General features: G+C 36.4%; 1 protein-coding gene across 4 annotated transcripts in view; it reads left to right on the forward strand.

The window, feature by feature from the left end:
* MAP3K2 (mitogen-activated protein kinase kinase kinase 2) overlaps window positions 1-15,495 on the forward strand; it is a 51,713-nt gene that overhangs the window by 28,458 nt on the left and 7,760 nt on the right. For 3 of the 4 annotated variants that reach the window (XM_083841952.1, XM_083841955.1, XM_083841953.1), the window contains 8 exons: window positions 2,141-2,220; window positions 4,172-4,239; window positions 6,331-6,426; window positions 9,036-9,242; window positions 9,979-10,127; window positions 11,914-12,045; window positions 13,313-13,442; window positions 14,397-14,574. In XM_083841952.1, the coding sequence (XP_083698078.1) occupies window positions 2,141-2,220; window positions 4,172-4,239; window positions 6,331-6,426; window positions 9,036-9,242; window positions 9,979-10,127; window positions 11,914-12,045; window positions 13,313-13,442; window positions 14,397-14,574 (1,040 nt within the window). The remainder of the gene's footprint in view (window positions 1-2,140; window positions 2,221-4,171; window positions 4,240-6,330; window positions 6,427-9,035; window positions 9,243-9,978; window positions 10,128-11,913; window positions 12,046-13,312; window positions 13,443-14,396; window positions 14,575-15,495) is intronic. The other variant, XM_083841954.1, reaches the window with a different exon arrangement.

Genomic DNA, 15,495 nt, shown 5'->3' on the forward strand with positions numbered 1-15,495 from the left:
ACTGAATCTCCTAACTGGGGCACTATTCATTATCACAGCCACGTGGTCACATCCAGCCTGGGTTCATTCAGTGAAAAGATTGCTTTTGGCCTGGACAAAGTCAGTTTTGGCCACTGACTGGCCAGGTAGATGAGCTCAGAGGCCCAGGATGTCCTTTCACTCCAGAGTAGTTAAGCATGTAACCTGCTACGTAAGAGCTGCCATGTGAGCTGTCAGCAGAATTTAAGTAAAAGAGTTTTACTTCCATGGGAAGCCAGGTTAGTTCATCCTGAGCAACCTCCAGGTCCGGATTTAGGTGTTGGGGCCTCACAACCTCTCTTTGTTCCCTTGCCCCTAAGTTGCCACATCACCTTTTCAAGTGCTGACCATGCTGCCTGTCTGTCACAGCCTGCCTCACCGACAGGAGGGGAATTTGGGAGTGGAGGGCTCTACCCTGCTCTTCTGATGAGCTATTTCAGCACTGCTGTTCACGCTCAGACCCCACACTTCCCCTAGGGAAAAGATGGTGGGTTGGAGAGAAGTGGGCCATGGTCTGCCAGTTGGAATGCACTGTGTTAAATTATAGGGGTAATAGATCTGGCAGCAGAAAGGGTTTTAGTTCCCTTTCAGCACTCACTGCTCAGCATGATAGAAGAGGAATATAATCGTTGAACGTATGGTGAATTTAATCCTTCCCAATATAGAGTTCATTTTAAGTGTCTGAGTTTGTAGACTACAAACTCACTTCCTCGGCACTATTTCTTTACTAAGTCCTTGATGGGTGCTTACAAAGTTATGTACCCAGGACCTTTAAGACACAGCACAGACCATAAAAATCAGAGGGGCAACTGCTTAATCTACAGCAGTAGACTGTCATCCGAATCATAAAAAATTGCAGATGTTGTATAACATACCAAAAAAGTTATATTTCAGGAAGGAGCTCGTTCTGAGACAACAGGTGAGCTTCTCATTGTTTTTGAGAGGCACGCTAGTAAAATGGACATTAGTATTATATTCAAGATTTAGATTCTGTTTCTACATCTTTTGAAAAATAGATGTGTAAAAATTTCAGATTGCTTTACTGCAAAAGAGAAGGAAGTAATATTTGCCAGTCCTTACACCGAAGACTTAAGGGAGGTCGTGAGAGAGAAACTAAAATGAACATCAGCTGGTAGAAATAGCTGACTGTCAAGAGCATCCTTTTTACTTCTCTCTAGATAAGAATTTGAGCAACAAGGAAGTGTTGATATCTATTTTCGTTATGTGATGGATCTGGCCTAGATAGTCAGTTTTATGATTTGTTCACACTGGTGCATGGAAGATTTCATGTAACTTGTGAGTACTGATTACTAGTATGTCTGAAGTGCTTTAGGAAGCAATCAGTTTCTGGTGTTCGGTGTTTCGTTGTTGTTTTTTTGTAAACTCCAGTTTCAGATGAAAGTGTATTTTAGTTTGGGTGAAAAGGAAGGAGGTTTATAATTTGTGTTCCTCCATCTTTCTCCTTCCATCTGCTGTTCAGTTCTATTTATAATTCTGCATAACTTGCTTGGAGTCCTAACCAGAGAGAGATGTTTAGAAGCTTTTTACAGTATTTTATTTCTGCAATTTTCTGTGAATTCTAGTTGGTGAAACTTAAATCATTTCACAGATTGTACAAATTGCATTCATCACAATCAGTGTCATATGAGTTTTTTTCCTTGATGGCAACAAAATCCACTTTTTTTAAAAAAAAAAATAAAAAATTCTCTAACCTTTTTCTCTCTTTGGAGACCTTATTCTGTTGAGACAATTTCATGCAGGTATTGCTATAATATTAATAGTCAACAGTGCATGCAGGAAGAGTGTAGCAGTACAACTAGGTGTGTGTGGACCATTGTTGAGGATTAAATACTTTTAACTTTATTTATATGAGAGGAAAATCATGGAATCCTTTCAGGGAAAAAATACGTATTGCAGGTTCAACTATGGCAGCCAACGTTTTCTCTGGTAATTAATTTTATATATAGATAGATAGATATTCATATGTATATGAATGTATATATATGTATATATACATGTTCATAAACTTACTTATTAGGAGTTGAAAAGCCAGAAGCTTCAAGTATTTTAAAAAACAAAAACTTTAACTTGTTGCTCTGATACCTGTTTGTATTTTTAATAGATGCTGGATCCACTGTCTCTGAGCAGTCCTGAAAATTCTGGCTCAGGAAGCTGTCCCTCACTTGACAGCCCTTTAGATGGGTAAGAATTACTTGCATTCATTATTTATCTTTGTTAGATTGCTTAATGTATCAGTTGTAACATATAAAAACTCTCCAGCAACAGCTATTACTGAACTTCTAGAAATTTCTCTCTATCCAAGACCTTTATGATGCAGAACAGGCCATGAAAATTGGAGGGGCAGCTGCTTAATTTACAGCAATAGACTGCATTGCTTATAAAAGCTTATTGAAATATAATTGCTTACTAATGCCCAGGAAAAAAAAAGTAGCTCTCTTTTCCTTTTTAAATTTGCATTTGAAACCTAAATTTAGATTTTGGATACTACAAAAATAGACTAAACATTTAAACTACGTTTTTCCACTCTTGCATATATAAAGTGTATTCCTCGGCATTGAGCGTCCCCATCAAATTTACACTTCTTAGGTACTGCTGTGTGATGTGAACTTCCCCTTTTTCCAAGGGTGAGGGTACCCAATTCAGGAAAGGAGGTAGAATTGATTTAAGACTTACACAGTCAATCCCCTCGTTTTCCTTGCAGCTACTGTCCAGTCTGTCACTTCTTCCCATTGCAGACTTTCCGCTTATTTTTCTTTGTTTAAACCTGTCAGTTAGCGAGAAGCAGCGTGTACGGTGGTGGGTCTGGAGCTCTCTTTTTATTGACCTGTCAGGAGATGCATGTATTTTGAGAGGATCACTGCCCACAGGTTCTCAGCTGCCAGGTACCCCAAACTGTACGCGTTTCTGTTTGACTTCTGGTTGGTCAGGTGAATAAAGTGGGGTCTTAAATTGTGCAGATTGGCTCCTTGTTTATTGGGAACTACTACATTAGGAATACTGCTAATTAAATGCTTTCATTAATAGAGAGGTAAGAAGTCGGGTATCATTGCTTAGGGCAGTCAGTCAGAGCTATAGTATTCCACGGTACCTTTTCATTTGAGAATGATTTGAGGACAGAAATGCATTTGGTCTTACAAATAACTTTTTGAATTAAATAATATTTCTTCATGTCACAAACAAAACAATAGACACGAAATGTGGCTAAATACATACAAAGTTTAATATAGCTAAATAGAACAGAAGTTCAACAAATTTTTAGCTTTTTTTATGGGGTAGGGACAAGTGGAAGAAGGGGAAACAAGGCAATCTTAATTTGACTCTGTTTCTGCTTCGAAACTTTTTTGTTGCTTTTTATTTACTAGTTTTGTCATCTCTGCTTAGTCTGTTTTCCTTTTTTATTTATTTTTTCACCCCACTTTCAAATGTTTTGTGCAGAGGTGTACGTTTTGTGTCACCATTCAGCTTCTGTTACCTATTAGGGGAATTCTTAACAGAAAAAAGAAGAGATTGTTTTGGTATGTTTTTAGAAATGTACTGTATTTGGTTGCCCTGATCTCCAATCCCATCCATTCCTTTTGGTCACTAGGAGTTGCATACCAACTGTTGGCAAGAAACAATGCGATCATATAAGAACCAAAAAAATCATTCATCATTCTGTAACTCAGTAAAATTAATATAGCAGTCCTATGGCTTTCATGGAGAGAAGAGGAAATTTTCTTGAGGCATTAAAAGCTTCTGCATTTCTTTGGTTAAATTTCATTAAGGATTTTTGTAAGCTGCATAAGAGATTTTGCCAGTCTATAAACCTTTGTGTTTAGCCTTAAAAACGTTAAAACAGCAGTGCTCCTTTGTAGCTTTATTAGTGCTAATTCAGATTTTTACTCATATCATTACTCATTGACACAGTCTGTTGTTCCCTTACTACATTAAGCTTAATGAGGAAGCTTTTCCATTGTTAGTGGATTATTATTGATACCTAATTGATTTCATTTTTTTTAACTGTTCCACTTTTGTAAGCAGATACAGTGGCTTGTGTAGCAATAAGCTTTCACCAGTCATAAAGAATTGTGACACAGTAAGATTAAGTGCTAAACCAGTAATTTTTAACTGCTGTGTGTTTTTACACTTGTAGAGACAACTATCCCAAATCACGGATGCCAAGAGCACAGAGCTATCCAGATAATCATCAGGAATTCTCAGGTAGGCAAAATTGCTGGACAATAATATCTTTCCAAAATACTTCTTCTTGCAAGTAATAGGACTCAAAAGGAAAGTTCACGTTAAGAGGCATTATGTTACACAAACTTGTTATGGTAGTGGAAAACAGCAACAAAATCCAATGTAAATATTCACAGTAAAAGATACAACGAAATTTAAGATCTTCTAAACATTTTCTTTTAATTATTGTGTGAAACAGCAGGGTTGTAACATACCTGCCTCTGAAAAGAACAAAGGATGTGGTGGGTAGGGGCACACAACAGTTGATTAAACTGTACTGTAATGTCCATCTTTATATTGGTGCATAACCTTTGTTAATTTATTTAATGTTGGAGCATTCATTTTCTACTCTGTGAAAGGAGGAACACTTTTAAGTGTTCTTAACTGCTGTAAATGAAAGCTCTACAAAGTACAAGATTGAAGGAGAACCATGCGCTGTGCCTATAAATTAATCAATCATCACCACTAATGTTGTTTTCATACCATGCTCTGGCTTGCATCCAAATTGTTGTGCGTGGTTCAGGATACCAAGTGCAATGGGTAACCTTGAAAGTATTTTGAGGTAACTTTTATGGACATGCCTCAATATAAAATTTAGCTTCCAGTGAATCCAGGATGTTTTCTATATGGGCTTGGTGGTGGGTTTTTGTTTTGTTTTTTTTTGTTTTGTTTTTTTTTGGTCTGTTACATATTTTAACACACTTTGTTAGTTATGAAGGTATATTCACATAACTGTGTTTTTTAAGGATCCTAGAGATACATACTAATCCTGCAACTTGTTATTCAGTATCTATTCTCATGATTTGATGTATAACAAAAAAAAAAGTTTATAAAGTTAGAAACAATGTTCACCTGGCCCAGTCTGTTCTCCTACCACAAGCAGTATCAGGCTTCTATAGATGAGTGTGTAGTATTCCTGCCTCAGAATATATTCCCAGTCAGGTATGGCTTAAAGATTCTGCAAATACTCTTTTGTACTTTGATGGATTTTTTTTCTTCCACAAATTTCTACATTCCCTCTTTAATTTGTGTACACTCTTTCAGCATCAACAGAATTTTAAGAAAAGAAGTTGTGTGGTTTATTGTGTTTCATAAAGAAGTATGCCCCTTGTGATTTTTATGGACCTCTCATGGCTCCCTTTAAGCTGTTGCTTTTCTATACCGTAGAGACCTGCACTCCTTATGGATACTATTTTGTATCTTTGATCATCTTTGAACTTCTAAATCTTTTTCTGTGTGGTAGGAATAGACCAAAACTTTGTTCAGTATGTCTTAAGGACTTATTGCATGTAGTCTGCTTTTCAGCTGACAGAGTTTAGCTGCTGCTTTCCTGGAAATCTCTCTCTCAGTCCTTTAGTCTACATTGAATTCCATCTGTCATTTTAACACCCGACCAGTTACTCTGAAGGGCTTCCTGTAATTCTTCTGTTGGCTTTGTTTCTTCAGATAATTTTGTCACCTCACATTGTTCTGCCCAGAGAATTCACGCTTAATTAAACTCCTGTGATTTGTAGCCCAGATTCTTGTGGTACTGTTGACCACTTACTCCCATCTTATGTGTTTATCTTTAACCAATTACTTATTCGTGAAGTAACTTTGCCTTTAAAGTATGAATACTTCATAGGTTATAAAGGATTTTTTCACTGTGTTTTAGTAATTCAAGCTGTGTTGACTCATTTACCAGACTTTCGTATTATGCATTTTTAAATTTTATTATTTATAGTAGTTTCTGCTGCTTTTCCAGCTGAACTATAGTTTCCCAGAATTCCTCTAGAAAAAATAAACAGAATAACTAGGCATGCTGCAGTCCACTGATACTGTTTTAAGCAAGAGATTACAAACAACTTGAGTTATATTCTTGAAATCCTTTGGAATTTCAGGCTGGATGTCCTTTTAGTTCTAGTGATTTGTTCGTCGTTTGGGGATTTTTTTCTATAGTCTTTTTTGCTTTGAGGCTTCAACTTGAAACATATCCTCTGATATGTTCCTCTGAGTTTAAAATTATAATGCCAAACTGATTAATATGCCTTTTGTCGTATTTTTAATTTTGAAATTTATCTTTTTATTTTCTAGTAGAATATGATATTCCCATATTCGAGAAGTTTGGAAAGGGTGGGACTTATCCCCGAAGATACCATATTTCATATCATCAACAAGATTACAATGATGGTAAGTGTAAATACTGCAAGCGTTCAACTTAATTAACCTGTTTTTCTCTTCTTAAAAACTGAAAAAGAAAATTCTGATAGTAAAATCTTAATAAAACAAAGTATTGAAGAAACGGAGAACTTAACTTCTTTCCCCAAACTTGCTTGATAAACTTGTAATGATTTCTAGAGCTGCTGAGTAGTCTCACCTCTGGTAAAGTTATGGATTACAGAATTCATGACTCATGAACAGACCAAAGATAGAACTTTTTTTTATATCTTTCACAAATCACCCAGTGTATGCCTTTGTGACCCTTTCCTATCCAAAGTTAGTTTGTCATTTCTTGTTTTGGTCAAAAAAACCACGCACAAACACCGCATTCTAAATGGAGTTACTGTTAACATGTTCTCCAATTAAGAGAAAATAAAATTGAAGAGCAGACAATTTGACAGAGAATTAAAAATCAACTGATGGAATAAATTGCTGGAATGCAAGACTGATGTTTATTGAAGTGGCCAAAACCCACATTTGAATAGTAATTACATTCAATTAAATTCAACACATCTTGAATTTCAAAAGGAAGGAGAGAGGAGCAGCTGAAGGATTCTTTGACTTCAGCGTATCTCACTAGTTCAGTGTGCTAAGAAGAAACTTCTCCAGAGACCTGATGCTTTCGTTTGTAGTCTGGAATGACTACAGCAATAAACAGAATTCTGCTGTGGAAATCACAGAAATACCAAACTGGAACAAGGCAACTTTGATCCAGTCCCTTGTTCTGAGGCAGGATTAAATCGACTCCTATCTGTCATGCTGAATCTCAAGTAAACTCTAAAGTGACTCTAAGAGAAGAGACACTGCACTGCTTTAGATAGCTCTCTATATAATCTGCTTATCACTTACCTTTCTCTGTCTCCTAAATCATTTTTCCTGCACATGAAACAAGTAACTAGTTAGTCCATTTTAACACAGTGGAAAAAATCACTGCCCATATGTAAAGTTACGTCACACAACCATCTGTTTTGTTTCTTGTTAGCTTTCTTCTTTCAAACCTTTCCTCAAGCATTTTTGAAAGGCCCTTATTTTTTTTTTCTGGTCTCTTCTCTATAGTCTTGTGGTGGCCAAAACTGAATAGAGTCCTCTAGCTGAGGTTTTTCTAGTGGCTGCTTTATGTATAACAGGGTGTAACCATGACTTTGTATGCAACAGTCCTGTTAATGCATTCCAGAATGGCACTTTATTTTTCCTTCAGTCACCATACTGACTACTGTTTGGTCTATGGTCTATTACAATTCCCATATCCTTTTCTTACGTTACTGTTAGTCAGCTAATTATTTTTCACTTTGTGGTTTTTGAAATTGATTTCTCTTTAAGTATATATGTTTGCTTCCTTACTGAATTTCTTCTTGTTGGTTTGTGAATCATCTCCAATTTACCAACATCACTGTGAATTTGATCTTTAAAAGTACTGCAAGCCACTCTTGATGTCACTTGCAGTATTTCAGTGTACTCTGTTCCATCATATATATGTATATATCTCGTCAGTTAAAAATAGTGTAAGGAGGTGAACTGAAGGTAACCTGCTATACGTGTCCACTTAAATTATTCTCTTTTGGGTGAGACATCACTGGTAACTGCTCAGAGTCTGTCTTGGGCATCCACTTCACAGTAAGTTGGTCTATGCAACAATTCATTAATTGGCTTATGAGAATGTCCTTATGAAATGGGTAAACTGGATAGATACACATGAAATCAATTTGGGCTGTTTTCTCACCTTATTATCTTCTCAGTAGTTTATAAAACCGCTTAATAGTTTGTTCCCATATTTATCTTAGAATTGAAATTGATCTGACTCATGTATAGATCTGAGTCCGCTTTTTCCAAGATGTTTCATCTGCCTTCAGTCCCTTGGAAACTCCCTCTCCAGCGTAAGGCTTAGCTGAAGGAGTGTCTGATTCATTATTTGAGTTCCCTAGGAAGAAACTTCATCAAACCATGCAGACCTAAAAATGTTCATTACCTAAATATATTGACATTGTGTTAAGCATCTGGTTGCAATTGACCTTTTTGAATATCAATGTCCTTTTTTTATTTGAATGCTGTCACTATCTATGAATCATGGGGTGTTTGGGATGATTATTTTGTGGTCTTCCCTCTGATTCCAAATGTAGATCTTTCTCTACTTTTGATTCTTATTTTCGTAAAAGGGTGAATATGTCTCTCTCTCTTTCTCTCTTTCTCTTCTTTTTATTAGAAGTTTATTCTTTGCATCTTAACAGAGCAATACAAATGGAGGCAGGGCATTTTCCTTCCTGCCCTCACAGCCCCTCAGGTTTCTGAAGCATGGCAGTTAAACTCCAGAACAGTTCTAAAAACTGTCATTTGTATGCTGCTCCCAGTTTCAGACACTTTAAATGAACTGTTTTGCCTAATCCCTACATACACCTTTGATGAATGTTTGTTTTCTTCTAGTCTGAAAGTTAGACCAGTAAATTCTATAATCGTTGCATATATCATATGGCGTTGAAACTTGAACTACATTAAGTGGAATTCACAAAGTATTTGCATACATAAATTACACAGGAGTATATTTTTGCAGTGTAGCATAATTTTTTTTCTGTATAACTCTGAAGGTCGTAAAACTTTTCCGAGAGCCAGAAGGACTCAGGGGAACAGCTTCCGATCACCGGTTAGTTTCAGTCCCACCGATCACTCGCTGAGCACCAGTAGCGGAAGCAGCGTCTTTACGCCAGAATATGAAGATAACAGAATGAGGAGAAGGGGAAGTGACATAGACAATCCTACCTTGTCAGTGATGGACATCAGCCCACCAAGTCGCTGTAAGTTAAGGAATTTTGTAAACTCTGCTGTAAACTCTTAGCTTTCGAATATACCATGTCAAAACCAGGCATGTCATCAAATGATAAGTATGTGATAAGTAATGTTTTTCTCTCTAATAGGGAAAAAAAATAAGTCTGTAGGCTCTGCAGTCTTTTCATTGCTTACTGCGCCAACCTTCACGTAGATTTTTGCATGGAACAGACAACTGTGATAACAAATCACTGTAAAACTATTTTTGGTGTGTTAGATTTTTGAGGACCTGAGAAAGGTCACATAGATTACAATTACTATTTACTTTTGCTGATGTTGGTCAATTTTTCTGATATATTGTTGATCTTAATTGGTACTGTTTTATATTTGTGGTGGAACGAATATACTTTGTGATGACTTCAGTAGTTGATGGATTTTACTTATGCCTTGATTAAAAAAAAAATAGTTACTAAGTTTGTGTAATACGCTTTGTCTGTTTTTCAGATTCAAAGTTACTAACTACTTTAAGTATGTATATTTCTAGAAGAAATCATTATTTTTTGAATAAATTTAGAGTACCTCATGCGTTCCATCTTATAGAAAGCGTTATTATCTTCGTAATTTGTATGGGGAAGTTCAGGACACACTGTAGAAAAATATAGAAAACTTTTTTTAAAGACTATGTATTCAAGTTGTGTTTTTTTTTTTTCAATCAGCCGAATAACAAACTCACTTGAAAACCAGAACTATACTTATTTTTTTCAGCACCACGAGCTCCAACTAACTGGAGACTTGGTAAACTGCTGGGTCAAGGTGCATTTGGCAGAGTGTATCTGTGTTACGATGCTGATACCGGAAGAGAACTGGCTGTTAAGCAAGTCCAGTTTGATCCTGATAGTCCAGAAACCAGCAAGGTAAGTGATACGGAAGAGAGTTTGCTTCTACTGAAGTGCTGTGTTCTGTGCTAAACTGTTCCTTTCCTTGAATGGGATGATGTTTTAAAATACTGTTAGGAATCCCGTTTTGTTAATACATCAAAGAATTTGGTTACCCGATTTTAATGTTACGTCACACTTTAAAATTTTCAGACATATATATCCTCATTCAGTGAACACATAATTTAATTTGGTGCAGTCTTGGTCTCTAAAATTAAGCAATTCTTTATAAATAATCATTACTTCAGAGCACTGTATATTTATACTAGTATAGGAATTAAAACGCATTCCACATACAAACAGAAAATCTGCACTAATTTAAGTGTTCCTGAAATTAAATTCTAAGGGTTTTTTTGTTTGGCTCTGAAGATATGAGATTTTTCTTTCCTTTTTTTTTCTTTTTAAAAATCTTTTCAGTTTTTAATTTAAATTATTAAATCTTTGGCTTGAGTTGGGGGTGGATCTGCTAAGATTTGCACATCAGGATTGTCTACTGCTTTTGGCCATGTTTTTCTCTGAAGAGCTGAACTTTCATTGACAGTTTATTCTCTCTAAAATTGAACTTGTCCTTCTAAAAGTATTGGACACTTAAGAAGAGTAACTACTTTAAAATAGCACCAATCTTCCATTTCTTTTTTTTTCCAAGTCATGCTTGCTGCTTTTAGCAGGACGGAAGAATTGTTACTATTTTTCCTGCATTAGGACTGTGTTTTATACCGTGGTGAGCAAGGCCAGCGAGCAGAGGTTGTAAGCATTGCTGCAGAATTGAGTGGCTACCAGTGATGCTTGCTGCTATTTGTGATGTAGGATCAAGGAGAAAAGCCAAGAATCATTTGCGTTGTTACGTTTTTAATCAAGTAGCAACACCAACTACTCTAGAAATACACAGCACAACTGACTTTTCTTCAGAAGTGTTACAGATAAAATATTGTAGTCTCTCCAGTGGCAACAGTTTTGCGACCTTGCTTGCCATATTATTTTGTAATTTGTACCATTCAATGTCAAAAAACGTTTTCCTTCTAACTTCAGAAGTATGAGGGTATCAGCAATACTCTGTGATGGGTAAGTCAGTTTTAATGAAAGGCTTCTGGGTGAAATCTGGAATAGACTGAAGTTTGACTTTGTGGGTTAGTAACGTTTTCAACGTCTTACTGTAGAGTCTTTCAAAATATCTTCTGTTTGCAAAATTTTTGGTAATTAGGTTAGTTCTGGAGAAAGCACCATCTGTGTTAATGTATTTGCATGTTGTTTTTCATGACTACAATATCAAAATAGTCCTCAGAGGCATTTTTAAAGTATGGTCTGTCAGTTGACATTCTGGAAAAGTTGAGAAATAAGGCTAATAATTCCAGTAGAAAGACTGAACTTTAAAAAAAATAAAATAAAAATAAAAAAAATTAAATGGGAGTTTTGTGATATGTTGCATAAGGATCAGTGAGTTGATACACATCCTGATATCTGTGCTCTGGAACAGATATAACTTCATACAAAATTAGAAATACAATGAGATAACGGCAAACAATTTATAGAAAATGCATCTTTTTTTCTTTATTTCCCTCAAACTAATGGTGTTATTTTCTGATTACGAAGTATGTAAACTTTATGTAACCTCCAAGAACATTTTGCTACTTAGTTTACATATCCTTTCAGAACAGCAGTACATACTGTTCTGCTTAAAAAAATAAAAAATAAAATAAAAAGCCAGAACATTATTTTAATATTACTGAATGACCATGGTAAATCTTGTTTGCTTTTTTCCTTGTAGGAAGTAAATGCACTTGAATGTGAGATTCAGCTGCTGAAAAATCTGCTGCATGAAAGAATTGTTCAGTATTACGGCTTCTTGAGAGACCCACCAGAAAGGACCCTCTCTATATTCATGGAATATATGCCTGGGGTAAGCAAGAGAACCAGTCCAGTTCAACCATCGCTTCTATGTGATGTGATAAGCACGGCTTTTGCAGAAGTGCACGTAGATAGTAAAGATATGTTCAGGTTAAACAATAACCAAAGATGGGTACCAAAAGATGCTTACAGCAGTCTCACTCTGTCTTCTCTGTGTTTTCAGAATTGGTGTGGTTTGTACCATGTGTTTGATTTTGGTATGAGAAGTGCCTAGCATTGTCTTTGAAAAAAATAGCGTTATTCTTAAACTCTTGGATTTCCTTGAATTGTAATATTTCTTTTTTACTGTGCTTCACCTTGTGCTGTTGAGTAGTCATCATCTCAGCTATTCTCAATTATTCTGAAAAAAGGAAAGGTAGCTAAGATAGGTGTGGGAATAGGTACAGACAAAAATAATCTTGGTTGTGTTTTTTTTTGTGTTTCTTGCATGACACTTGAATGCATGAACATGCTGAACTGTTCTACTTTCACTGTTTTGGTAAAAACACATTCAGGTTAGAAAACTAGATTTTAATTTTCTCACCAAGTGGAGACAGAGCTAAATAAAATGTGCTCTTATAAAAACGTAGGATCTACATTTCTGAATAGTAACAGCATTGTACTTCATTGTAAGACTCCACAGAAGAAAACTGTGTGTTTTTCCTTCAGGTGAGTTCTGGGCTTTGTTTTGGGGGGATTCTTCAGTTCTTGACATTCTTGACATTTCTTGACATTTGAAAGACAGTACCACAGAAGTAATCTGTGAATAGCAGAGCTAGGTTATACAAAGATAGCTACAAAACCATGAGGTTTTAACTTAACGTTATTTTAAGCCAACACTTCAAGCACTGTCTTCCAACTTGTGATGTTTTTCTTGACAACTTTTTTTTCCCCAAGTATAAACTAGCCCGTGTAAACACCATCTGTTTCGTCTGACTTGAGTATCATCGTTTAACCATCAAAAGAACTGAGAGTGGTGTTTGACTGCAAATAGTGCTGTTCTCTTTTTCTGTACAACATGCTGGCACTATTCAGCTACTTGATAGCCGTAAAGTTAATAGCTTAATATTTCAATACATGACTTCTCTGTTCAGCCTCTTCTGAGTAAAAGTATGTATTTTTCTCAGTGGAGACAAAACTATGTTTGTGCTTTAAGATGATCTAGAAAGCCCTGAAATGTCTGCATTTCAGGCATAATCTTCATTGAAGTTTAACAGCAGTAGTGTTAGGCCACTTGTGATCCTCGAAGTGTTACAGTGTTTCATACTTCTTTGCCATAGGGTTCCATCAAAGACCAATTAAAATCATACGGAGCACTCACAGAGAATGTGACTCGTAAATATACACGACAGATTTTGGAAGGAGTTCACTATTTGCACAGTAATATGATTGTCCATCGAGATATTAAAGGTAAGAAGGAGGATAGTTCTGTGTACAGCTCAGTGCTCTTTACTATGAACTATTTTCTTGCCTTTTCACTAAAATTTAATTAAATTTGAGATACCAAAATACTGACTTGGTATCAGTGTGATTGCTTTCCAGTGTTTATTCTTGTCACTGCTGTAAAATGAGTCTGTTCTAGCAGACTTCTGAAAATGTTTCCCTTGTCTCCATCTGCAGTGCATTCATGATAAATTTTGTTCTGATTTTATTTTAGTGTAAGTAGTTTGAATATATCAAAAGATCATGTAATTACAAATAGAGTATGCAGAGGAAAGCAGCATGATTTGAAAATATTTATTTTTACAGAGTTTTATTTCTCTCAATTACACAGAAATTACCCAGCACTTCACTGTTACAAGAAGTGACTGGCCGAGGTGACTTGCCTGACCCAAATGACTCAGACTTCTTCCACTTTCCTGCCAGGAAACTGATACCTTTACTTTTTCAGATAGAGATAGGTAACTTGGAAGTGCTGCGAAAGCACATTATGAATACGTGGGAAGATGGTGAAGTGCAAAATACTCGTGTGGAACACCACTGTTGTCTTCCCTAAACACTTACGGTTTTCCTGTTGCTTTGTATCAATAGTATTTTCATTTTCATATGTCAAACCTGACATAGTTTAAGATTTTGCTTTAATGCAGTGTCAAGACATTTGTAGCAGTGTGAAAATTTCCCGTTTCATTTTGTCAGGCTTTATAGAGTGACCGAAATTTCCTGGAAAAGGCCTAGGGTGCAAAACAACGGGAGCAATCCATCTTACTGAATGAACCTCTGAGTAAAGTAATAGGAATGAACATAAAAATTCTCTGGAAGCTCTAGACCCCTAGAGCTATCTTGCACTGCATCACTGAATTCAAGTTGCTTCCTTTTTTTTAAAAAAAAAAAAAACAAAACACCAAAGTGTTCTTTTCCTTCCAGGAGCAAATATTCTGCGAGATTCAGCAGGCAATGTGAAGCTGGGTGACTTTGGTGCCAGCAAACGACTCCAGACTATCTGTCTGTCTGGTACAGGAATGAAGTCTGTCACAGGAACTCCGTACTGGATGAGTCCAGAAGTTATCAGTGGAGAAGGGTACGGCAGAAAAGCAGACATCTGGTATGTTACAAACTTCTCTACCAAAGTGCACGATTTCAGAACGGGCTGTTTATCATCCAGAGTTGGAGTGTTTTGTTCTGGGGTTTAGGCTGAAGAAGGGGACAAGTGTGAGCACTGGCAGTCGCGTTTGGAGCGTGTAACGCTGACATCTGGGAATTGTTGGTTTGGCAGTTCCTGAGCCTGTTGATTTAGGGATCATAAGAGAATCCTGTGAGCCAACCTTGCATGAAGTTAGGATTAACAGACTGTTTGTAAATCCTGCAGAGGTACTGGGTGAAAGCAATGTGTAAAGCTCTGAAGCATCAGTAAAGTCAGTGTCCCGTAAATTAATACTTTGCTTAATTGAACTTTATCACTGAAATACCTCCAATGCAAAGCATTAAAATGAAATGCTGCTCCCTTAAAACATGAGCACACAGGAATAAATTAGCCAGATTTAAATGGGAGATTGGGTGTGGGGGGAGAGGGGAGGTTTTTGTAAGTTATTACATTTTTAAGAATTAAAAAGGGAAAGATAAATTTCCAAAACGAACATTTGAGATAGTGTAACACGTCGCATAGCGTAGCTTAGCGCAGGCCCAATGGACAGATCCTCCTTACACTGTGTGTGCTCTGAACATGGAGGAATGGGTGGGCAGCAGTAGCTGTGCAGGGGCAGCGGTAACAAAAGTGTTTTAAAAGAAACCGCTTTCTATCCAACCAACAGCAATATTTTTAGTGTCAGGAAAATTCACTTAGCCTGCTTCAGACCACTTCATAATTACTCTGCTGTGCTTGAATGATAGAACAACTGGCATTTGACCTGTTTGTTGTTGAAGTATTTGTACCAAGGTCAATGCTTGTTTTTTGATGGGGAAAATTATGGTTAAAACTAAGAAGAAATACTGAAGTGAGACTTCTGTCATTCAGTAAATCGTTATT

Source organism: Anser anser (genome assembly GCF_964211835.1).
Source record: "Anser anser genome assembly, chromosome: 6".
In the NCBI taxonomy this organism is placed as follows: Eukaryota; Metazoa; Chordata; class Aves; order Anseriformes; family Anatidae; genus Anser; species Anser anser.